Source organism: Ranitomeya imitator, chromosome 3, assembly GCF_032444005.1.
Source record: "Ranitomeya imitator isolate aRanImi1 chromosome 3, aRanImi1.pri, whole genome shotgun sequence".
In the NCBI taxonomy this organism is placed as follows: Eukaryota; Metazoa; Chordata; class Amphibia; order Anura; family Dendrobatidae; genus Ranitomeya; species Ranitomeya imitator.
This window is the reverse complement of record NC_091284.1, coordinates 797,318,951-797,344,622: the sequence shown is the minus strand read 5'-3', so window position 1 is coordinate 797,344,622 and position 25,672 is coordinate 797,318,951. Positions and strand designations below refer to the sequence as shown.

Genomic DNA, 25,672 nt, shown 5'->3' with positions numbered 1-25,672 from the left:
AATCCACACCAGGACAGTCCGAAGACTCAACCTGTCCTGAAGAGAAACGAGGATGGAACCCAGAATTGCAGAAAAATGGAGAGACCAAGGTAGCCGAGCTGGCCCGATTATTAAGGGCGAACTCAGCCAACGGCAAAAATGACACCCAATCATCCTGGTCAGCGGAAACAAAACATCTCAGATATGTTTCCAAGGTCTGATTGGTTCGTTCGGTCTGGCCATTAGTCTGAGGATGGAAGGCCGAGGAGAAAGATAGGTCAATGCCCATCCTACCACAAAAGGCTCGCCAGAACCTCGAGACAAACTGGGAACCTCTGTCAGAAACAATATTCTCAGGAATGCCATGTAAACGAACCACATGCTGGAAGAACAAAGGCACCAAATCAGAGGAGGAAGGCAATTTAACCAAGGGCACCAGATGGACCATTTTAGAAAAGCGATCACAGACCACCCAAATGACCGACATCTTTTGAGAAACGGGAAGGTCAGAAATGAAATCCATCGAAATATGTGTCCAAGGCCTCTTCGGGACCGGCAAGGGCAAAAGCAACCCACTGGCACGTGAACAGCAGGGCTTAGCCCTAGCACAAATTCCACAGGACTGCACAAAAGCACGCACATCCCGTGACAGAGACGGCCACCAGAAGGATCTAGCGACCAACTCCCTGGTACCAAAGATTCCTGGATGACCGGCCAGCACCGAACAATGAAGTTCAGAGATAACTTTACTAGTCCACCTATCAGGGACGAACAGTTTCTCGGCCGGACAACGATCAGGTTTATTAGCCTGAAATTTCTGCAACACTCTCCGCAAATCAGGGGAGATGGCAGACACAATGACTCCTTCCTTGAGGATACTCGCCGGCTCAGATAACCCCGGAGAGTCGGGCACAAAACTCCTAGACAGAGCATCCGCCTTCACATTTTTAGAGCCCGGAAGGTATGAAATCACAAAATCAAAACGAGCAAAAAATAACGACCAACGGGCCTGTCTAGGATTCAAGCGCTTGGCAGACTCAAGATAAGTAAGGTTCTTATGATCAGTCAAAACCACCACGCGATGCTTAGCACCCTCAAGCCAATGACGCCACTCCTCGAATGCCCACTTCATGGCCAGCAACTCTCGGTTGCCCACATCATAATTACGCTCAGCAGCAGAAAATTTCCTGGAAAAGAAAGCACATGGTTTGAACACTGAGCAACCAGAACCTCTCTGTGACAAAACCGCCCCTGCACCAATCTCAGAAGCATCAACCTCGACCTGGAACGGAAGAGAAACATCAGGTTGACACAACACAGGGGCACAGCAAAAACGACGCTTCAACTCCTGAAAAGCTTCCACGGCAGCAGAAGACCAATTAACCAAATCAGCACCCTTCTTGGTCAAATCGGTCAATGGTCTGGCAATGCTAGAAAAATTACAGATGAAGCGACGATAAAAATTAGCAAAGCCCAGGAATTTCTGCAGACTTTTTAGAGATGTCGGCTGGGTCCAATCCTGGATGGCCTGAACCTTAACCGGATCCATCTCGATAGTAGAAGGGGAAAAGATGAACCCCAAAAATGAAACTTTCTGCACACCGAAGAGACACTTTGATCCCTTCACGAACAAGGAATTAGCACGCAGTACCTGGAAAACCATTCTGACTTGCTTCACATGAGACTCCCAATCATCAGAGAAGATCAAAATGTCATCCAAGTAAACAATCAAGAATTTATCCAGATACTCACGGAAAATGTCATGCATAAAAGACTGAAAAACAGATGGAGCATTGGCAAGTCCGAACGGCATCACCAGATACTCAAAATGACCCTCGGGCGTATTAAATGCCGTTTTCCATTCATCTCCTTGCCTGATTCTCACCAGATTATACGCACCACGAAGATCAATCTTAGTAAACCAACTAGCCCCCTTAATCCGAGCAAACAAGTCAGAAATCAATGGCAAGGGATACTGAAACTTAACAGTGATCTTATTAAGAAGGCGGTAATCAATACACGGTCTTAGCGAACCATCCTTCTTGGCTACAAAAAAGAACCCTGCTCCCAATGGTGACGACGATGGGCGAATATGTCCCTTCTCCAGGGACTCCTTCACATAACTGCGCATAGCGGTGTGTTCAGGTACGGACAAATTAAATAAACGACCCTTAGGGAATTTACTACCAGGAATCAAATCGATAGCACAATCACAATTCCTATGCGGAGGTAGGGCATCAGACTTGGACTCTTCAAATACATCCTGAAAGTCCGACAAGAACTCTGGGATGTCAGAAGGAATGGATGACGAAATAGACAAAAATGGAACATCACCATGTACTCCCTGACAACCCCAGCTGGTTACCGACATAGAGTTCCAATCCAATACTGGATTATGGGTTTGTAGCCATGGCAACCCCAACACGACCACATCATGCAAATTATGCAGTACCAGAAAGCGAATAACTTCCTGATGTGCAGGAGCCATGCACATGGTCAGCTGGGCCCAGTACTGAGGCTTATTCTTGGCCAAAGGTGTAGCATCAATTCCTCTCAACGGAATAGGACACTGCAAAGGCTCCAAGAAAAATCCACAACGTTTAGCATAATCCAAATCCATCAGATTCAGGGCAGCGCCTGAATCCACAAACGCCATGACAGAATACGATGACAAAGAGCACATTAAGGTAATGGACAAAAGGAATTTGGACTGTACAGTACCAATAACGGCAGAGCTATCGAACCGCCTAGTGCGTTTAGGACAATTAGAAATAGCATGAGTAGAATCACCACAATAGAAACACAGTCTGTTCAGACGTCTGTGTTCTTGCCGTTCTACTTTAGTCATAGTCCTGTCGCACTGCATAGGCTCAGGTTTACTCTCAGACAATACCGCCAGATGGTGCACAGATTTACGCTCGCGCAAGCGACGACCGATCTGAATGGCCAAGGACATAGACTCATTCAAACCAGCAGGCATAGGAAATCCCACCATTACATCCTTAAGAGCTTCAGAGAGACCCTTTCTGAACAAAGCCGCTAGTGCAGATTCATTCCACAGAGTGAGTACTGACCACTTCCTAAATTTCTGACAATATACTTCTACATCATCCTGACCCTGGCATAAAGCCAGCAGATTTTTCTCAGCCTGATCCACTGAATTAGGCTCATCGTAAAGCAATCCCAGCGCCTGGAAAAATGCATCAACATTACTCAATGCAGAATCTCCTGGTGCAAGAGAAAACGCCCAGTCCTGTGGGTCGCCGCGCAAAAAAGAAATAATAATCAAAACCTGTTGAATAGGATTACCAGAAGAATGAGGTTTCAAGGCCAAAAATAGCTTACAATTATTTCTGAAGCTCAGGAACTTAGTTCTGTCACCAAAAAACAAATCAGGAATCGGAATTCTTGGTTCTAGCATCGATTTCTGATCAATAGTATCTTGAATCTTTTGTACATTTACAACGAGATTATCCATTGAGGAGCACAGAGCCTGAATATCCATGTCCACAGCTGTGTCCTGAAGCACTCTAATGTCTAGGGGAAAAAAAAGACTGAAGACAGAGCTAAGAAAAAAAAATGATGTCAGGATTTCTTTTTTCCCTCTATTGGGAATCATTAGCTGGCTCCTTGTACTGTTATGGCTGGCAATCAGGCAACACAGCGTGCAGTAATCAGCGCACATACAGAGATCTGGCAATAACCAATAACAATAGGACGAGCTCTGAGACGTGGAATCTCTGTAGACTGCAGTACCTGATCTATCCTCACACAACTATAAGCAGCAGTGGATTGCGCCTATCAATACCTATGCAACTCGGCACTGCCTGAGGAGCTGACTAGCCTGAAGATAGAAATACAAGCCTGACTTACCTCAGAGAAATACCCCAAAGGAATAGGCAGCCCCCCACATATAATGACTGTTAGCAAGATGAAAAGACAAACGTAGGAATGAAATAGATTCAGCAAAGTGAGGCCCGATATTCTAGACAGAGCGAGGATAGCAAAGAGAACTATGCAGTCTACAAAAAACCCTAAAACGAAAACCACGCAAAGGGGCAAAAAGACCCACCGTGCCGAACTAACAGCACGGCGGTGCACCCCTTTGCTTCTCAGAGCTTCCAGCAAAAGTTAATAGCAAGCTGGACAGAAAAAACAGAAAACAAACTAGAAGCACTTATCTAGCAGAGCAGCAGGCCCAAGGAAAGATGCAGTAGCTCAGATCCAACACTGGAACATTGACAAGGAGCAAGGAAGACAGACTCAGGTGGAGCTAAATAGCAAGACAGCCAACGAGCTCACCAAAACACCTGAGGGAGGAAGCCCAGAGACTGCAATACCACTTGTGACCACAGAAGTGAATTCAGCCACAGAATTCACAACAAGCGTCTCTCAGAAATATCTTGTGGGAGCGTCTCTCAGAAATATCTTGTGGGAGTGTCTCTATCAGAAATATCTTGTGGGAGCGTCTCTCTCAGAAATATCTTGTGGGAGCGTCTCTCTCAGAAATATCTTGTGGGAGTTTCTCTCTCAGAAATATAGGCTGGATGTGAGAGTTATGCATATCCAGTGTTTCCATTAGCTCACGTATCAGCACAGCTCCCACACTACTCTACATATTTCAGATTCATGTGTTAGTCTCCTTTACTGTTGCCTAGTGACTTTGCTCTTCCTACAATCATTTCTCCCCTTTCCGTGATGTTGAAATCTGCGTACAACCCGCTCCCTCCTGCTATCTCTAAGGGTACCGTCACACAGTGGCATTTTGATCGCTACGACGGCACGATCCGTGACGCTCCAGCATCGTAACAATATCGCTCCAGCGTCGTAGACTGCGGTCACACTTCGCAATGCACGACGCTGGAGCGATAAATTTCATGACGTATGTGCGAGATCGTAACTATATCGCTGGAACGTCACGGATCGTGCCGTCATAGCGATCAAAATGCCACTGTGTGACGGTACCCTAACTCTGAGAGAAGGGAGGAGAGAGGAGAACAGAGAGTTGTCAGAACCAGGAGGTGAAGTTCTGGTGGCTTTGTGACAGTTTATTCAAAATCACTCAGATGAAGAAATTGCATCCTCTGCCGCAGACAAAATGGTATATCATTTTTAATAATTACTATTTTGAAAAAAAAAAAAAAAAGATTGTTTAATATGCTTCCCAAATTCAAGAAAGAAAGGTGTGTATATCCTTTAAAGGGGTTGCCCGGGCAAAATCAATAAGTATGCTATGTGACTGCAGACTTATGCATACCCCCAGCGCACGCACTGGCAGGTCTTTCCTTGGTTTCTCTGGCTTAGACCAGAAGATAAGACTCTGCCTACAGTCCCGCCCCGGAGCAGGAACAGTCTGTCTCCACGATGAGGAACAGGATTGTGCTTTGGGGCGACATCTCATTAACTGAAAACTTCTAACACGGATTACACAAGAACCACAAGACAGATTTCTTCACCCCAGATATCATTTTTATCAGTATAACAACGGCAACCTGACAATGCCTGTGGTTTACTTAACAAAACCCTACTGACAGGTCCGCTTTAAATTTTAAAAAAAAGAACCTAGACATACACTATATGGTAAAACCAATGGCGTAGTTCAAAAGTACAACTTGTCCCGCTAAAAAAAAACAAGCCCTCGCATGGCCATATTGACGGCAAAATAAAAAAAAAAATGGCTCTGGGAAGTAAGGGAGAGAAAAAACGGAAAGCAAAAATGGAAAATCCCAAGGTCGTGGAGGGGTTAATTCTCTGTTGACAAGTAGAACACAGAAAACATAAGATACGTAAGACTTAATGTAATATAATCTGCTTTGGAAAGGCGAGGAGCAGAGGGCTTTATGTAGAGAAGTGAGGGATGTGTTACTATCAGTAATGGGTAACGCCAGGTCCCGTCCCATGGATGACTTCCCGGAACATTACCTGCATGGATGTGGTTATCTCCTGCAGAGCTGCGTCGGCCTCGGCCTGCTTGGTTTTCAGCAATAAGCTCTGCTCCCCGGCTTTTCTTTTCAGCTCATCCACTAAAGACTTGGCCTCGTTGAGTTTGGACACTCCAGCCTGAGCAGAAATGGAGATATCACACACTCGGGTTTACAAGTGAGATCATTAACCCCCAAAAATTAAAAAATATAAAAGAAAAAATAAAAAGTGGCCGGGACAACACACGTAGCAGAAAGGGGCACTGAGAGTCGGTGTCGGAAGCATCAGGTGGAGGTGGTCTTCCCTCTTCTTAAGGAAACACAATTCTAGAAAGAAGCGTTTCATTCATCAATCTGGAACCAAAAGTTCCGAAAATTGGCCCAAAATAACGTGGGGCTGCACATCCCTTAATAAATCTGATTAATTGACCCCAAAAATGGCCTCTCTGCTAGTGGTTAGCCTCTGTATTGTCACAAGCATAGAGCAGCAGTTTTAGGGACTGTAGGAAGTTTGTCGTGTTCGGATTGGCCATGTCCCCTCTGCTAAACACTTTTTAGAAAACAGACAGCAAAAAGGAAAAAACATAAACTAAACTAAATTGCCTGACTTTCTGCTGTCCGAAAATGAAAGTTTTCCCACATGTGTGGTCCGCTAAAGGCAGACGCCTCATAAACTAAACCCTGTCCACATGCCCCACTTGGGAACTTTCTCTATGAGCCAGGAAGAGCTTCTATGTAAGCCATACGTGCACACATTTTTTCCAGTATCCACCTGAAAGTGCTACAAAGTGTCCCATTTCAAGGGAATATGTCAGCAGGTGTTTCCTATGTAATCTGATGGCGGCATGAGGTAGTGGCTGAGACACAGATTTCAGTGATGTGTTACTTATTAGACTGTTTCCATGCAATGAATGTTTTATTACCAGGAGATTATCACTGCCTGGACCACAGGACATGTGAGCCCTTGTCCGACCTCGCCCCCTCCTCTGAGCAGCTCACTGTCAATAGCCAATAGAGAACTGTGATGTGGGCGGGGTCAGCTGTGGTGTGGGTCGACTTAGCTTTCTGAGCCCTGCTACATAAAAAAAGCACTACACCAATAAAACTAAGGGACACATCTCTGGAATCAGGGTCTTTTTTGCTACTCTCAGAAGACATAGCAAAAACCTGGTGACAGATTCTCTTTAACCCCTTAGTAACGGAGCCAATTTGGTACTTAAAGGGAACCTGTCACCCCCAAAATCGATGTTGAGGTAAGCTCACCGTCATCAGGGGCTTATCTACAGCATTCTGTAATGCATTCTGTAATGCTGTAGATAAGCTGCCGATGTTACCTGAAAGAGGAGAAAAAGACGTTATATTATACTCACCCAGCGGCGGTCCCGCTCTGATGAATATCTCAGGTCCGGTCCGGGGCCTCCCATCTTCATACGATGACGTCCTCTTCTGGTCTTCACGCCGCAGCTCCGGCGCAGGCGTACTGTCTGCCCTGTTGAGGGCAGCGCAAAGTACTGCAGTGCGCAGGCGCCGGAAAGTTCAAGAGAGGCCCAGCGCCTGCGCACTGCAGTACTTTGCTCTGCCCACAACCACGAAACAAAGACAAGAAGAGGACGTCATGGAATGAAGATAGGAGGCGCTGGAGCGGACCTGAGACACCCATATGACCGGACCGCAGCGGGACCGCCCCTGGGTGAGTATAATCTAACCTCTTTCATTCCTCTTTCAGGTCACATTGGGGGCTTATCTACAGCATTACAGAATGCATTACAGAACGCTGTAGATAAGCCCCTGATGACGGTGAGCTTACCTCACCATCGATTTTCGGGGTGACAGGTTCCCTTTAATGGCCGGGTCAATTTTTACAATTCTGACCACTGTCACTTTATGAGGTTATAACTCTGAAACGCTTTAACGGATCCCGGTGATTCTAAGAATGTTTTTTCGTGACATATTGTACTTCATGTTAGTGGTAACATTTCTTCGATTTAACTTGCGATTATTTATTAAAAAAATGGAAACATGGCAAAAAAAATTTAAATTTTGCCATTTTCAAACTTTGAATTTTTATGCCCTTAAATCAGAGAGATATGTCACACAAAATAGTTAATAAATAACATTTCCCACACGTCTACTTTACATCAGCACAATTTTGGAAACAACATTTTCTTTTGTTAGGAAGTTATAAGGGTTAAAAGTTGACCAGCGATTTCTCATTTTTACAACAAAATTTACAAAACCATTTTTTTTAGGCACCATCTCACATTTAAAGTCACTTTGAGGGGTGTACATGACAGAAAATACCCAAACTTGACACCATTCTAAAAACTACACCCCTCAAGGTGCTCAAAACCGCATTCAAGAAGTTTATTAACCCTTTACGTGCTTCACAGGAACTGAAACAATGTGGAAGGAAAAAATGAACATTTAACTTTTTTTTGCAAACATTTTACTTCAGAACCAATTTTTTTTATTTTCACAAGTGTAAAAAGAGAAAATTAACCACAAAATTTGTTGTGCAATTTCTCCTGAGTACGCCGATACCCCATATGTGGGGGTAAACTACTGTTTGGGCGCATGGCAGAGCTTGGAAGAGAAGGAGTTCTGTTTGACTTTTTCAATGCAGAATTGGCTGGAATTGAGATCAGACGCCATGTCGCGTTTGGAGAGCCCCTGATGTACCTAAACAGTGGAAACCCCCCACAAATAACACCATTTTGGAAACTAGACCCCATAAGGAACTTATCTAGATGTGTGGTGAGCACTTTGAACCACCAAGTGCTTCACAGAAATTTATAACGTAGAGCCATGAAAATAAACAATCCTTTTTTTCTTCCTCAAAAATGATTTTTTAGCTTGCAATTTTTTATTTTCTCAGGGGTAACATGAGAAATTGGACCACAAAATTTATTGGGCAATTTATCCTGAGTACGCTGATACCACATATGTGGGGGTAAACCACTGTTTGGGCGCATGGCAGAGCTTGGAAGGGAAGGAGCGCCGTTTTGGAATGCAGACTTTGATGGAATGGTCTGCGGGCATTATTTTGTGTTTGCAGAGCCCCTGATGTACCTAAACAGTAGAAACCCCCACAAGTGACCCCATTTTGGAAACTAGACCCTCCAAGGAACTTATCTAGATGTGTGGTGAGTATTTTTAACGCCCAAGTGCTTCACAGAAGTTTGACGCAGAGTCGTGAAAATAAAAAATCATTCTTTTTGCACAAAAATGATTTTTTTAGCCCCCATTTTTTTTTATTTTCGCAAGGGTAACAGGAGAAATGGACCCCAAAAGTTGTTGTCCAACTAGTACTTAGTACGCTGATGCCCCATATGTGGGGGTAAACCACTGTTTGTGTGCACAGAAGAGCTCAGAAGGGAGAGAGCACCATTTGACTTTCTGAGTGCAAAATTAGCTGTCTCGTTTGGAGACCTCCTGATGTACCTAAACAGTTGAAACCCCCCAATTCTAACTCCAACCCTAACCCCAACACACCCCTAGCCCTAATCCCAACCCGATCCATAATCCTAATCACAACCCTAACCCCAAAACACCCCTACCCTAATCCCAACCCTAATCCTAACCCTAATCAAAACCCTAAACCCAACACACCCCTAATCCTAATCTCAACCCTAACCTCAAACCTAACCCTAATCCCAATAAACCCATAATCCCAACCCTAACCTTAACCCTAATCCCAAACGTAACCCTAATGCCACCCCTAACCCTAATGCCAACCCTAACCCTAATCCCAACCCTAATCCCAACTCTGACCCTAACTTTAGCCCCAAACCTAACCCTAGCCCTAACCCTAGCCCCAACCCTAACCCTAACTTTAGCCCCAACCCTAACCCTAGCCCTAACCCTAGCCCTAATTGGAAAATGGAAACACATACTTTTTTTATTTTATTATTTTTTCCTAACTAAAGGGGTGATAAATGGGGGGTTATGTACAATTTTTTTTATTTTGATCACTGTGATAGGATCTCACAGTGACCAAAATAAAACGAGGAAGAATCTTCCTCTGCTGGCCGGCACATCACGGCGGGTGCACTACACATGCGCCCACTATTTTCTTCCCGGAGGAAGATGCCGGCGGCCAGGAGAAGCAGGAGGTCCCAGGGACACCGGTAAGTATAACAGGGTCCCGATCCCCCTATTTCTCTGTCCTCTGATGTGCAATCACATCAGAGGACAGAGAATAACACAACGCATTTTTATTTAATTTTTGCAGTCACCGGTAAACGGTTATTTACCGGCGATCGCAAAACAGGGGTCAGTAAAAACCACCCCTATCATGTTCTTTGGGGTCTCGGCTACCCTTGGCAGCCGAGACCCCAAAGATCTTCCGGGTGCCGGCCGGCGGGCGCACTGTGCCCGGTATTTTTTTGCCGGAAGAAGATGGCAGCGCCCATGGGGAACCAAGAGGAGCACCGGGGGAGACGGGTGAGTATTGGGGGGGGGATCGGGGACCCCATTTCTCTGTCCTCTGATGTGCGATGACATCGGAGGACAGAGAAATTAAATGGCAAATCGCTTTTTTTTTTGTTTCGACCGCTGGTAAATGGTTAATTACCGTCGATCGCAACTCGGGGGTCGGTAAAAACCGACCCGAATCATGTTCTCTGGGGTCTCCGCTACCCCCAGCAACCGGTCGTTAAGGGGTTAAATGGATAACAGCAGCGTCACCTGTGGCTGATAGAGGCAGATACTGGCTGTGTGTCATGGCCATTATTTGCCATGTACAGGGTGTGGGCTCAGCTTTCAAGCCCACCCCCCCACTTGCTCCATATATGTATAACGAATTTCAAGGATGGGTTAAAGGAACAGTGAACAGAAAAAAAAACCTTTGAAAAATTAACAAATATCCCAGCAATTCCTCCATTAACCCCTTCCAGACAATGATTGTAGTGGTACATCCCATGTCTGGTGCTGGGGTATAAAGTGGGCCCAGGAGCTGAGTCAACTCTATACAGGGCGTATGCCAGCTATGTTTTAGATTCCAGGACGCTTCATCCACCTAAATGCCGCTGTCAATCTCTGAAAGCAGCAGTTAAGTGGTTGATAGCAGAAGGTGACTGTTATAACAACCATCGGCACCCCATGACATGATCCTCGGATGTCAATAGGTTTACATAGCAGTCAAGAGCGGACTGAAGGCTCCGGCCTCCATTAATAGGAGATTGTCAATCTATATACATAATTGTCTAAGGGGTACTTCCTTTCCATGATAGACAGAGGCCAGGACCAATGAATATCCGTGACAGAAGGACAGACAGACGGAAGTACCCCTTAGACAATTATGCCATTTGTACTACACACGAATGATGTAAGAATGAAACAAAAAGAAAAAAAAATTATTATTATCTTTTCAACATTTCACCCCACTTCGAATTTTTTTCCTCACCCTTGGTATATTATTGTATATAGTATCATAAAAAAACATCGTTCAAAATAACAACTTATGCAGCAAAATAAATGTCCTCATATGGCTATGTTGGGTAAAAAATTAAAAAAAAATTATTGCTCTTGGAAAAAGGAAGGAAAGAATAAAAACGCAAAGAAAAAAAATTCTTTGATCGTACTTTGTTATATATTCCAGTTAAAACAGTAATTAATAAAGAAAGCTTCATTGTGTATCTGAAGCTCCACCGTGCCCTCCTCCTCACTCGCCTGTGCCTGACTTGTCTACGGCCTGCAGCAGGAGCCTCTCCCCTCTGCCAGGTCTGCGGTAGGACAGAACATGGCTGAGCCCTCCCGCAGTCCATGCAGTACAGTACCTGTAGATGCTTTTGTCTCCTGGTAAGCGCAGCTTTTTTACTGCTAAGCAATGAGCCGTACACCTGAAGGAAGGTCATGTATCGCCTTGGGGTGGCACCGTAAGCCTTGCAGGAATCGTGGATTGTCAAGAATGACTTATAGAAGTCAGACTCCTCTATGAAGACACAAAAGTGTGTAATCTATATACAATACTATATACATACAATTCTGATTATATATTGTTACTTCAATCTAAACAAATCAAAGGCAACGTAAAAAAGAGAAATCTACCTGTAGACTTCCTGTACTCCGCGTGCTGGCTCTTCTTGTCTTCTCGGGTTGTGTCGGAAAATAACATCTTAGGGATCTGAATAAAGACGCTCATGCATTAGGCTGGTTTAACATTTGCGTTTAAAAACGCAGCGTTTTAAACGCAAATGCATGTGGTAAAAAAGCGCACGTAAACGCGTTAAAACGCCGCGTTTTTTAGACAGAAATAGCTAGGGTTAGGATCCCTAGTAACCCTAGGGATCCTAACCCTAACCTTAACCCTATCCCTAAGGGATCCTAACCCTAACCCTAAGGGATCCTAACCCTAACCCTAAGGGATCCTAACCCTAACCCTTAGGGTTAGGATCCCTTAGGGTTAGGGGTTGGCTTATTAGTGTGTATTCTTGTGTTTTTCTATTAAAACGCATGCGTTTAAAAACGCATGCAAACGCATGTGCTTAAAAACGCATGTGTTTACATAGACAGCAATAGGTTTTTTTGCCGCAAAAAAACGCCGCTAGAAATTACTACATGTTGCATTTCTGCAACACAACACATGCATAGAAAAGACGCATGCGGCGGCAAAACGCATGCAAAAAACGCATGCGTTTTTAATGTTAAGTATAGGAAAAAAAACGCATGCGTTTTTTTGCGCTAAAACGCAGCGGCAAAAAACGCAAATGTGAAACCAGCCTTATTCAGCGGACATTATACACTGTATCTGCACTGCTGTGTCACATATATAAGCCAGCAACACAAAGAATACACAAAAAGGAAAGGGAAGATACCAGTGTGAGACATGTAGATCAGGAGAGCAGACTGTCGGTCATTACATGTCTCACACTGGTTATGCCCCTTTCACGAAAAATAAGCTCTGGAGGCAGATTCTTGGGGAGATCCATGTCCGGCCCATTGATCTTAAAAAAGCCTTTCTCCCATCAAAGTTTTTATCCTCTTAATAAATTGCAGTCATCATAACGCTGCTTGCTACACTTCTGGGTGTATTAATGCAGTCAGGAGAATGGAGACGGAGGAGAAAGCCTCTGCCTACTGCATGCACACACATGATTTAGACAGTGCGCTCTCTAGGAAGTGAGCACTGTCAATCAATCGGAAGTGGAGGAAAGGCCCCAGCACATGCATGAGGAGGTGTAACATGCACCACAGTTTCGGTCACACCAAAAATGCACGGAAGCTTCCTCATTTGCATATTTAAAATTATATTCTCACGCACTTTCCCAGTAACCGGTACAGTGCTAGTATGGTTGGTATAGGGGCTAAGTCCCCTACATCAGTATATAGCCTTAAAATGCTTTTTGGTAATGACAAACTCCCTAGTCCAAATTCTGAATAACCATATTAGAATGATTTTATCCACAACAAAAGCGTGCAAACATGGGAAGGAAACGAATAAAATCTCCATGCTGATGTCATCCCTGGCTGGATCCAAGCCCAGGATATCAATGCTGTAATGTAACAAAGCCAATCACTGCCAGCCATGGGCCAATGCACATACTGTGCCATACGGAGTGCCACTTATGGCTGGAGCGCAGTTTGTCCTGATGAAGAAGCTTTATACTTCGAAACGCGGTGACGAATAAACCACCTGAAATTAGATTGGTATGTTTCATCTTTTCTTCTACGGCAGCACAGAATAACTCATTGGTTTCTCCAGTTTTACCTCCTCGTGGGTCTGCAGCAGCCGTAAGCCTCATCAGTGGCTGTGATGTATATACAGCAGTCACAGTGTATACTATGTGATGTGTATATAGCAGTCTCAATGTATCCTTTGAGATGTATGCAGCAGTTTTCGTGCATCTTATGTGATGTATAAACAGCAGAGTCAGTGTTTCCTTTGTTATCCATATACATCAGTCTCAGTGTATACTACGTGATGTGTATACAGCAGTCTCGGTGCCTTAAAGTATTTATTAGGTTATGATGCAATCTATTAGTTCACAGGAAGTTAGAGACTGTAAACTTGTCCATAAAAAAAGCATGGACTGATTGTCACATGACACAGGTTCCTATAATGAAAGGTTCAGAATATAGGGTTGCAAATGAGCTGGGATAAACGAATAACACCTAAAAAAAATGGAGGTCAATTATTATTATTATATATCTGGAAAACCTTACTAAGCTTTGAAATAAAATAAACACAGTGCATGGACACTACAGCATCTGATAACAAAATATGTAGACAGTCGTGCATCCGTTAGACATTTTACCTTCTTCATGCTCCTGTCAGACCAGCCCTCCATCCACTGGACCGAGCATTTCTTGTACAACGCTGGGTTACTCTCACAATTTAGAGTGAAATTTGCATTCGTGCAGTCCATGATGAGGACAACGTGCAGGTTCTGCAGGACTCCTGAAATGGGACAATATGTTGATTTCTAATTTACTGCTACGAGATAGGATTTTATTTCACCCCAGGATAAAAAGCATATTGGTAAAAAACAAAATAATAAACACCAAAAAAAGCCTATTGGCCATAAACAAGTCAAGGCCCAGGGGTGGTAATTCTGATCATGTAGCCCCCCATTTACAGAAGTCGCCACTTCACTGGCAGATTAGCTCATACAATTTGATTAAATATTTTCTATTTTCTAAATACCTAAATTGTATATGTATATTGTATATAGCAGTGATACAAACTGCATAAACTGAATGGTCACATACGCCATAGCGTGCTCACGGTGCAGTTCTATATGTTATAGCTATGTAGTCTCGCCGGCCTGCACTTGTTCATTTATTTCATTTTTGTTGACTTTTTTTTTTTTTTTGCAGTGTATGACCACTTCTTCCATCTATCCGAGCTAGATTTTATGCAGAGCTGCCCTTTAAATGTATAGGCCGAGGGACAGGAGAAATAATTCTGACATCATAGGCTCATATCTAGATTATTATTATGGTCGCTGGCCGATGGGCGCACACTATTCGATCAAATTTGTTCACTTACACCTTAACGATCGGTTATAAAAAATAATAATAGTAATGATACAACATTAGCCGATCACTGGTCACAGCGGAGATTGCAGGATGCATGGAACGTCACCTGTCAAGTAGGACACAGCAAAAGCGCATCATAGTAAGTAAAGGCTAAATAAAGGTGTTCCTATGTGTGATTTTTTTGCTAGGTAAAGGCTAAATAAAGGTGTTCCTATGTGTGATTTTTTTGCTAGGTAAAGGCTAAATAAAGGTGTTCCTATGTGTGATTTTTTTGCTAGGTAAAGGCTAAATAAAGGTGTTCCTATGTGTGATTTTTTTGCTAGGTAAAGGCTAAATAAAGGTGTTCCTATGTGTGATTTTTTTGCTAGGTAAAGGCTAAATAAAGGTGTTACTATGTATGATTTTTTTTGCTATTTTTTACAATGTACAGCCTATGCTGGGGTTTTCCAAAAAGTGACCACACAATCATGCATCTTCTACTGACTGCAAAAAGTGTAATAATGGTATTAAAGAAAGAAGAACAGATTACAGCACTTACTAAAAGTAAAATATGATAACAATGGTCCTGTAAATCCATCTTCAGAAGCCGGGTCCTTTAGGGGTGATAACAGCGGCTCCAGCTCCTCCACGGTATATAAGCCGGGGACCTCGCCTGCGGAGGCAGCAATTATGCAACGTTTATAGCATTCGTAGTCAACTACACTTTTCTATGCAAACCACAAAAAAAAAGCATACCCCGCAGCATACCCATCTCCCAAAGTTGGATGCAATAGTACACCCTACGTCAGCTCCGCATGTTTGGAGCGTCAATCACCGACAGCAACACTTAAATGGGGCGGTTGCCAGTGTTTCCGTGGCCTGGCTTTTATTGCCCCCTGTGACACATTCGAGGCGTGCCAATGGACCGTCATGGTAGCCGAGCTGTCGTTACCATCTTCGACCTCCTGAGTCACCACCTGTGGCTGGGCTTCATAGGACATCGTTTTCACTATATGCTGGATATAGAACAAATGATCAAACAGTCCCCAAAGGGGGACTAAAAAAAAAAAGTAAAAATCAAAAGGCTTTAAAAAATATTTTAAAAAAATATACACAAAAATGTTAAATCTACCCACTCCCTTACCCAGTGTAAAAATAAATCATTGTGTCTGTAATAGTCTGATCCATCGAAACAAGTAATTAATTACTCTGTAGCTAAACACAATGTTATGCCCAAAGGTGGCGCTGGTGGATTTGTGGACCCACTGTGCCACAGGGCCGGGCCTGACCAGGAAGGGGCACAGCTAAGCAGCTGCCTGGTGTTCACTGGAGCTCCTGATGGTGGAGACAGACTGGGCTGCAGGTAGCCGCCAGGTACTACTACTGGCAGAGCCCGGTACTGCAGCTGCTGACCCCAGGGATCAGGTATGCTGACTCCGATTTATGGCTTTGTTCAGATACACCAGTCTAGGGTACTGGATCAGGGACTGGCGACACACGGACCTGGGGATGAGGCTCAGGTACTGGCCACTAAGGGGACGAGGTCCAGACACTGGCCGTTCTGGAACCAGGGGAAGAGGTCCAGGCACTGGCTGGTAAGGAACCAGGGGATGAGGTCCAGGCACTGGCCGCTACAGAACCAGGGGACGAGGTCAAGGCACTGGCCTCTCTAGGAACCAGGGGACGAGGTCCAAGGACTGGCCACTCCGGGACCAGGGGACGAGGTTCAAGCACGGGTCACTCCAGGGCAAGGGGACAAGGCTCAGGCATTGGCCGCTGAGGGACCAGGGGACGAGGTCCAGGCACTGGTCGCTCCAAGACCAGGGGACGAGGTTCAGACTCTGGCTGCTAAGGGACCAGGAGATGAGGTCCAGGCACTGGCTGGTAAGGAACCAGGAGATGAGGTCCAGGCACTGGCTGGTAAGGAACCAGGGGATGAGGTCCAGGCACTGGCCACTACAGAACCAGGGGACGAGGTCAAGGCACTGGCCTCTCTAGGAACCAGGGGACGAGGTCCAAGCACTGGCCACTCCGGAACCAGGGGGCGAGGGTCAAGCGAGGGCCGCTCCAGGGCAAGGGGACAAGGTTCAGGCATTGGCTGCTGAGTGACCAGGGGACAAGGTCCATGCACTGGTCGCTCCAGGACCAGGGGACGAGGTTCAGACACTGGTCGCTCCGGGACCAGGGGACGAGGCTCAGGTACTGGACGCTTCGGGAACAAGGGGCAAGGCTTAGGCACTGGCCGCTATGGAATCAGGGGGAAAGGTTCAGGCACTGGCCGCTCTGGAACCAGGGAAGAGGTTCAGGCACTGGCCGCTCTGGAACCAGGGGGAAAGGTTCAGGCACTGGCCGCTATGGAACCAGGGGGCAAGGTTCAGGCACTGGCTGCTATGGAACAAGGGGGCAAGGTTCAGGCACTGGCCGCTATGGGACCAGAGGGCAAGGTTCAGGCACTGGCCGCTATGGGACCAGGGGGAAAGGTTCAGGAACTGGCCGCTATGGGACCAGGGGGAAAGGTTCAGGCACTGGCCGCTATGGAACCAGGGGGAAAGGTTCAGGCACTGGCCGCTATGGGACAAGGGGGAAAGGTTCAGGCACTGGCCGCTATGGGACCAGGGGGCAAGGATCAGGCATGGCCGCTATGGAATCAGGGGGCAAGGTTCAGGCACTGGCCGCTATGGAACCAGGGGACAAGGTTCAGGCACTGGCCGCTATGGGACCAGGGGGCAAGGTTCAGGCACTGGCCGCTATGGGACCAGGGGGCAAGGTTCAGGCACTGGCCGCTATGGGACCAGGGGGCAAGGTTCAGGCACTGGCAGCTCCAGGACCAGGGGACAAGGTTCAGGTACTGGCTGCTTCGGGAACAAGGGGCAAGGTTCAGGTACTGGCTGCTTCGGGAACAAGGGGCAAGGTTCAGGCACTGGCTGCTATGGGACCAGGGGGCAAGGTTCAGGCACTGGCCGCTATGGGACCCGGGCGAAAGGTTCAGGCACTGGCCGCTCCGGGACTAGGCAGCTTCAGATACAGGACTGACCACATCGGGATCGGGGAACTACGGAAACAGGACTGGAAACACCAGGACCAGAGAACCACGTATGCAGGACTGGCCACACCAGGAACAGGATATAACGTTCAGATCACTGGCAGCACCGGAGGACCAGGAGCAATACACCTTACTAACTAATGATTCTACACGTTGCTTGATGACTCCCCAGGGGTGAGGGAGCCTTTTATACAGGATGACTCCCAGCTATTGGCAGGAAGCCATGTTGCAGGTGTACCAATTATACTAAATGCCTCTTGGCTACATGCTGAAAGCATATAGTATATGCGTGTACTGGGAGCGCCACCGAGACTGCGGCGCGCACACAGGAAGCAGGAGCCCGCCGGGGATCGCACCGTGGATCGAGGTGGTGATTAAGCGCCGGCAGCAGCACTACACACAAAAGAAAAAAAATGTAAAAGCCTGAATTGCAGTTTTTCCGGCTCCACAACTCCCCAATAAAAGGATCAATAAAAATATCAGATCACCTAGCAAAAAACAAATCCATAAAATGATAAGTAAATATGTTATGGGTCTCAGAAAATGGCAACACAAACCATTTTATTCAAAAATGTAAAAAAAAAAACATATATGGTAAGTTTGGTATAGGCGCAATTGTACTGAGCTGGTGAATCGTTACTGCACAATAAACACCATCAAGAACAAAACCCACAAAACAATGGAGGAGACTCTTTTTGGAACTGTATTGCGACACTTTGAATTTTGCATATTGTGTGGTAAAAGTAAATGGTCTTTACCAAAGGGGAGTGGCTTACAGGATCTCTGGGGGGCGAGGGTCTTATTGGTGCTTTGTAAGTTACACCGCCTTGGAAAACACCATACAAGTTAGCAACACACAAAAAATCTGGAATCGTACCACGGATATAAAAACAAGCAGTGGACGACTGAGGGGGCTGTACTGCAGCGCTCACTGAATGTGTCGGGGAACACTCACTTGGCAGCGGGATTAAGGAACACAGGAACGATTTTTCCACTTAAACCAGTCCAGCGGTTTAATAAACACTTCATAAACCACTGTAGGCCATGTTACACATCACAGACCTAGCACACAGTCCACTTCAACTGTGGTTATGTCCGCACAGTTCATTAACTGACCCTCGTCAGTGCACACAGTCTCCCATGCTCTGGGTTACCTGTTTGGCAGCGTTGCAGGCTGCACAGGCTGGCATCACATGGGTCCTGACTTCCAGGGAAGCTGCCTTAGGCTACTTTCACACTTGCGTTGTGTGACGGACGTTGCAATGCGTTATTTTAGAGAAAAAACGCATCCTGCAAAGTTGTCCACAGGATGCGTTTTTTCTCCATTGACTTGCATTAGCGACGCATTGCGACGTATGGCCACTCATCGCATCCGTCGTGCGACGGATGCGTCGTGTTTTGGCGGACCGTTGGCACAAAAAAACGTTACATGTAACTTTTTTTGTGCGACGTGTCCACCCCTCCTCCCTGGACATTACAATGGGGCAGCGGATGCATTGAAAAACTGCATCCGCTGCCCCCGTTGTTCATTATTTCACAACGTGCGTCGGTACGTCGGCCAGACGCATTGCGACGGGCCCGTACCGACGCAAGTGTGATAGTAGCCTTACTGGGATCACTGACCCATACTATGACTTGCTTGACAAGCTCACATCCGTCAGTTCCAGACCCTCAGAAGGACGGTAGCTTCCCCCAACACATAGCCGTCACAGACTCTGCAGGCACATGCCTCCTCCATGTGCCTTCCAGGAAAACCTGTACACTTGCAGGACCTTCCAACATAGAGACCTGTACTATGCAGGACCTTCCAACACAGAGACCTGTGTACTATGCAGGACCCTCCAACACAGAGACCTGTACTATCCAAGACCTTCCAACACAGAGACCTGTACTATGCAGGACCTTCCAACACAGAGACCTGTACTATGCAGGACCTTCCAACACAGAGACCTGTACTATGCAGGACCTTCCAACACAGAGACCTGTACTATGCAGGACCTTCCAACACAGAGACCTGTACTATGCAGGACCTTCCAACACAGAGACCTGTACTATGCAGGACCTTCCAACACAGAGACCTGTACTATGCAGGACCTTCCAACACAGAGACCTGTACTATGCAGGACCTTCCAACACAGAGACCTGTACTATGCAGGACCTTCCAACACAGAGACCTGTACTATGCAGGACTTTCCAACACAGAGACCTGTGTACTATGCAGGACCTTCCAACACAGAGACCTGTACTATCCAAGACCTTCCGTCACCACAGAGACCTGTACTATGCAGGACCTTCCAACACAGAGACCTGTGTACTATGCAGGACCTTCCAACACAGAGACCTGTACTATCCAAGACCTTCCAACACAGAGACCTGTACTATCCAAGACCTTCCAACACAGAGACCTGTACTATGCAGGACCTTCCAACACAGAGACCTGTACTATGCAGGACCTTCCAACACAGAGACCTGTACTATGCAGGACCTTCCAACACAAGAGACCTGTACTATGCAGGACCTTCCAACACAGAGACCTGTACTATGCAGGACCTTCCAACACAGAGATCTGTACTATCCAAGACCTTCCCTACACAGAGACCTGTACTATCCAAGACCTTCCAACACAGAGACCTGTACTATGCAGGACCTTCCAACACAGAGACCTGTACTATGCAGGACCTTCCAATACAGAGACCTGTACTATGCAGGACCTTTCAACACAGAGACCTGTACTATCCAAGACCTTCCAACACAGAGACCTGCACTATCCAAGAACTTCTAACACAGAGACCTGTACTATGCAGGACCTTCCAACACAGAGACCTGTACTATGCAGGACCTTCCAACACAGAGACCTGTACTATCCAAGACCTTCCAACGCAGAGACCTGTACTATCTGGGACGTTCCAATACAGAGACCTGTACTATGCAGGACCTTCCAACACAGAGACCTGTACTATGCAGGACCTTCCAACAGAGAGACCATGTGACCAAACCACAGTCTCAGACACACCCATTGATGGGAGGTGTGTGGTTAGCCAGACCCACCCAGCTCTAAGACTAAAACTGCAAGCCCAGCCCCATATACACTAAGCAAGGCACATGGAACTACAAGTTCCAGAGAAACATTCCAGGCTTACAGCGCAGAAGACCTCCTCCTCTGCGACACATACTGGCCATTCACAACAACGCCGGTCACTGTCTCACAGGGCGTAGTGGGAATAACAGAAGAAGAGCGAAAACTGACCACTTTTGACTTGGTGACAAGTCCTCTTTGAGTAAGAAAATAATACTGTCCCCAAAAGTGGAGCACCCTTTTAAGAAGCCCATATAAACAAATACAAAACCCTACATTTTTTTATTAAAGTAAATGGCAATACAATGTTGCCAGCCATTAGCATGCACCTGGCAGATGAGCGTACCTGACGATAGATGAGCGTACCTGATAATCGATGAGCGTACCTGAAGATAGATGAGCGTACCCGACGATAGAGGAGCGTACCTGATGACAGCAGGCTATTGATCATCTCTAGGAACGTTGGATGGACAAAGTGATAATCCTCGAGCAGCAGAACTACTTGCTGTCCTTCGATGCCCGCCATCTGCATCACCTGGAGGCAAGGGAACCCCGATTACATCACGGTGACAGGGATGACAACAGCTCGCTCATGTGTAATGCTGGAGATCTAGAGAAGACAACTGCCCTGCCCGAGGACTCCTAGTGGACATCACTGCCATCTATGGTCCTGGGCTGCAGATCTGATGGCCTACACACAGCAAACACTATACATTTTGCCTAGGATGATGGGAAGGCTGTCAGCTCACCCTCTGCTGTATGTGTATTTTTTTGTTTTGTTTTATTTTTAATGATTTTTTTTATTTTTTTTATAAAAACTTTTTTTTTCCTTCTTTTCTTTTTACAGTATTTAAAAGTCCCCTTGAAGCTGTCATGGTCCAATCGCTTGTGCTATACATAGCAGAGCTTCAGCAATGCTATGTATAGCTAAAATCACGACATCCACGGGCCGGCGTTCATCGGCAGATCCCTGGCTGTGGTAAAAATCCATTGGCGCCCGTGAATCATGCTACAGGAGCATTGATGGGTGGGAGGAACGACGCGCTCCCCGCCAGCATGCGTTAAATGCAGCTGTCAGAGATTGACAGTGGGACTGAACAGATTAACAGCCGTGGGTGGAGAGGCGAATTCGCCATGACATTGGCGCTGCAGACAATAACTAAGATCGGGAGCGGCAGCAGAGGAGACTCAGTGATGGCCCCAGGGAGAGCAAGTAAAGGATGGTTTGCTTTTCTAAACACAAAATGTGCCTGGAGATTGGAGTTTTCAGAAACCAGAAACTCTTTTAAAGGAGAGTGCTAAACTGGGATAGGGAGGCCACAAGAGAATGGGATCCCTGCCACCGGTGGATGGGGTTTCTGCCGCCGGTGGATGGGGACTCTGCCGCCGGTGGATGGGGTTTCTGCCGCCGGTGGATGGGGACTCTGCCGCCGGTGGATGGGGACTCTGCCGCCTGTGGATGGGGTCTCTGACGCCTGTGGATGGGGTCTCTGACGCCTGTGGATGGGGTCTCTGACGCCTGTGGATGGGGTCTCTGACGCCTGTGGATGGGGTCTCTGACGCCTGTGGATGGGGTCTCTGACGCCTGTGGATGGGGTCTCTGACGCCTGTGGATGGGGTCTCAGCCGCCTGTGGATGGGGTCTCAGCCGCATGTGGATGGGGTCTCTGCCGCATGTGGATGGGGTCACTGCCGCCTGTGGATGGGGTCTCTGCCGCCTGTGGATGGGGTCTCTGCCGCCTGTGGATGGGGTCTCTGCCGCCTGTGGATGGGGTCTCTGCCGCCGGAGGATGGGGTCCCTGCCGCCGGAGGATGGGGTCCCTGCCGCCGGAGGATGGGGTTCCTGCCGCCGGAGGATGGGGTCCCTGACGCCGGAGGATGGGGTCCCTGCCGCCGGTGGATGGGGTCCCTGCCGCCGGTGGATGGGGTCTCTGCCGCCGGTGGATGGGGTCCCTGCCGCCGGTGGATGGGGTCCATGCCGCCGGTGGATGGGGTCCCTGCCGCCGGTGGATGGGGTCCCTGCCGCCAGTGGATGGGGTCTCTGCCGCCGGTGAATGGGGTCTCTGCCGCCGGTGAATGGGGTCTCTGCCGCCGGTGAATGGGGTCTCTGCCGCCGGTGAATGGGGTCTCTGCCGCCGGTGAATGGGGTCCCTGCCACCGGTGGATGGGATCTCTGTTGGCACCTACGGGAAGTAGCATTGCTAATCTAAAGCCAGTTCAGTAGCTGCCTGGAATACACTTTCCCTTCCGCTTCCATAGACATTAGTTTGCTCATGGATTATTAGCAGTTGTTTTCTACAATCAAGTCTTTGTTAAAATTCCCCATGTCTATTTCAGCAAATTATAGATACGGTACTTCATAAGATACTTCTGGAGCAGCTTCTCTATTGCTCCTCTCATATTCCTCCTGGAAGTTTGAGAATAAATGACCATCTCGGTGTTTCTGTGTCACCACATAGTCTGACACTATCCAATCAGCGCAGAGAGACACACTCTACGATACACCCATTTGTCAATGTAGGAAAAAAATACAAAAGGAACTGTACAATACAAAATTATTTAAAAAAAAACAATGTTCCAAAATAATTTTTCCTTTATGGGGCCTACAAGCCTTTCCTATGAATGACCAGTCAGGAGAGAAGGCAGCTCCTCTTTAATTCAGGTCAATTAGTGACTTATCTCCTAGATACAACATGGAGACTAATATGAATGCCAGCCACTTCTTCAATCAAATCGCATCAAATCCTGCCCTAATGACCATGTAGTCTTGTCTCCTAAAATATTTAATTGTCCTTATCACAGACAATAATTCACAAATATCTCTGCTATAGAGTAAGGATGGGACGCCCTACTTCAAGCCAGAAGACTACATGGAAAATGGCTTCTAGTCTGGGACCAAAAGAGGGGCGAAATAAAGTCGAGACAGAGGGATTTTGTGACACTGTGAGGTTTCAATTCGTTCCATTGGATTTGGGGATGAGATGACGTTGGCTTACCTGCTTTAGGTCGTTCTTGAAGTGTTTAAGTTCATATCCTCTGGAGATTTTGGGGGTGAAGAGCGTCGCTCCATGCATGTGGGTGACGAGAGAAGTGACCGTTCTACGGCCGACACCGCTCCGCCCTGCTAGGAGAAGGGATCCACCGGGAAAGCTCAGCACGCGATCTACACGAGACATGAAATCCAGAACTTCGTGGAACAAGAGAATATCCAACTCTCGGTTATCGCGGCTGAACTGTATAACACCCTGAAAAACAATATTACAGGTATGAAGAATGAAAGGTTTGACTACAAGAGACTAGTGATGAGCGAACGTGCTGGGATAAGGTGTTATCCGCCATGCTCGGGAGCTAACAGAGTGACTTCGGAGTGCTCTAAAAATATGTTCGAGTCTCCGCGGCTGTTCGACAGTCGCAACACATGCAGGGATTGCCTGTATGTTAGGCAACATCTTATTCGAGCACGCTCGCTCATCACTACAACAGACGCATCAGGAGGGTTGCAGGATAGCGGGAACATAAAAAGTGACAGGAGACGAAATGATAAAACCTTTCTCAAATACATGTCATTATTCAATGTGACGGCTTCATTATCACAGGGGCACAAGTTTGTCTTTCATTTTACTGATAGAGAGGGGATCCGATTGTTATTCCTTTGGTGCTGTGTACAAAGAGGAGCTCATATCTGGCAGGATTTGGCTTGGTTTTTTTTTTCAGAGTCTATTTACCCATTTTCTTCATAAATTTACCAAAAGAGAATTAAAAAAAATGATTAATTCACTGATGCATCGCAACGCAAATCAAACTGATCTCTGCACATGCCAGGAGCCTGAGCTTTACTGCATACAGAACTTTGCTGTGCACATGTCCCCAAGATAAAGGAGGAGGACACAGCTGCTTCTAAAGGGTAAATAATTAAAAGGATTACAAAGCTGTTTATAAAGGGTTAAACTTCAAAAGAAGGAATTAGTTGTCTATAAATGGTTAATCGGATTCCCTCGCTACATCCTATGCACAGGCGGACAGTCCCTGCTACAGCACAGAGGAGAAGCGGTGATCGGATTTTCCTCAGTCGCTGTTCCTCTTCCTCCTCCTGCTACTCCAAAGTACACAGGAATCCATCTTACATCTATTCTTACATGACTGCATCCAGCATAAAGAACGACAGCTGTGCAGACCTCCTGTGTTTGCATAGTTCATTCCTTCACAACCCCCCCCCAAAATACAGGGGTATCTCAGCCTCCCTTTCTTAAATTGCTATGGATATTATGACTGATTCAGACATTATATTATTTAATTATATATATATATATATATATATATATATATATATATATATATATATATATATTTGTATATATATATATATATATATATATATATATATATTTGAGCACGTTTCTATTTTTTCCTTTTACCAATAACTACTGCAACAGACTGTTCCTTCACAAAGGTTACTATTCTTTTCGGGAACGTTACTGTTTCCCACTGACGCACCTTCTTAATAACATCTTTAAAGTCAGCGGAGTTCAGCTTTCCGATGGGCCGTCCATGAGAGGGTAGGGCCTGTCCAGGGGCGAGCACTGATCCGGCTTCATGCAGTGCTCCCCAAGTTACATAGAAGAGGTCTAAAAAAAAAAAAAAAAAAAATAACGCTGCATATTACAACATTTTTTATACAAAAAATAAAGCAGTGCTG

At 46.3% G+C, this 25,672-nt stretch overlaps 1 protein-coding gene across 1 annotated transcript in view; it reads right to left on the bottom strand.

Annotated features, from left to right (window-relative positions):
* DYNC2H1 (dynein cytoplasmic 2 heavy chain 1) overlaps nt 1-25,672 on the bottom strand; it is a 552,714-nt gene that overhangs the window by 352,456 nt on the left and 174,586 nt on the right. Inside the window, exons 48-55 of the mRNA XM_069759211.1 lie at nt 25,471-25,601; nt 23,973-24,221; nt 21,404-21,512; nt 15,418-15,531; nt 14,156-14,298; nt 11,949-12,024; nt 11,678-11,832; nt 5,902-6,039 (exon numbers count right to left, since the gene is read on the bottom strand). Coding sequence (XP_069615312.1) covers nt 5,902-6,039; nt 11,678-11,832; nt 11,949-12,024; nt 14,156-14,298; nt 15,418-15,531; nt 21,404-21,512; nt 23,973-24,221; nt 25,471-25,601 — 1,115 coding nt within the window. The remainder of the gene's footprint in view (nt 1-5,901; nt 6,040-11,677; nt 11,833-11,948; nt 12,025-14,155; nt 14,299-15,417; nt 15,532-21,403; nt 21,513-23,972; nt 24,222-25,470; nt 25,602-25,672) is intronic.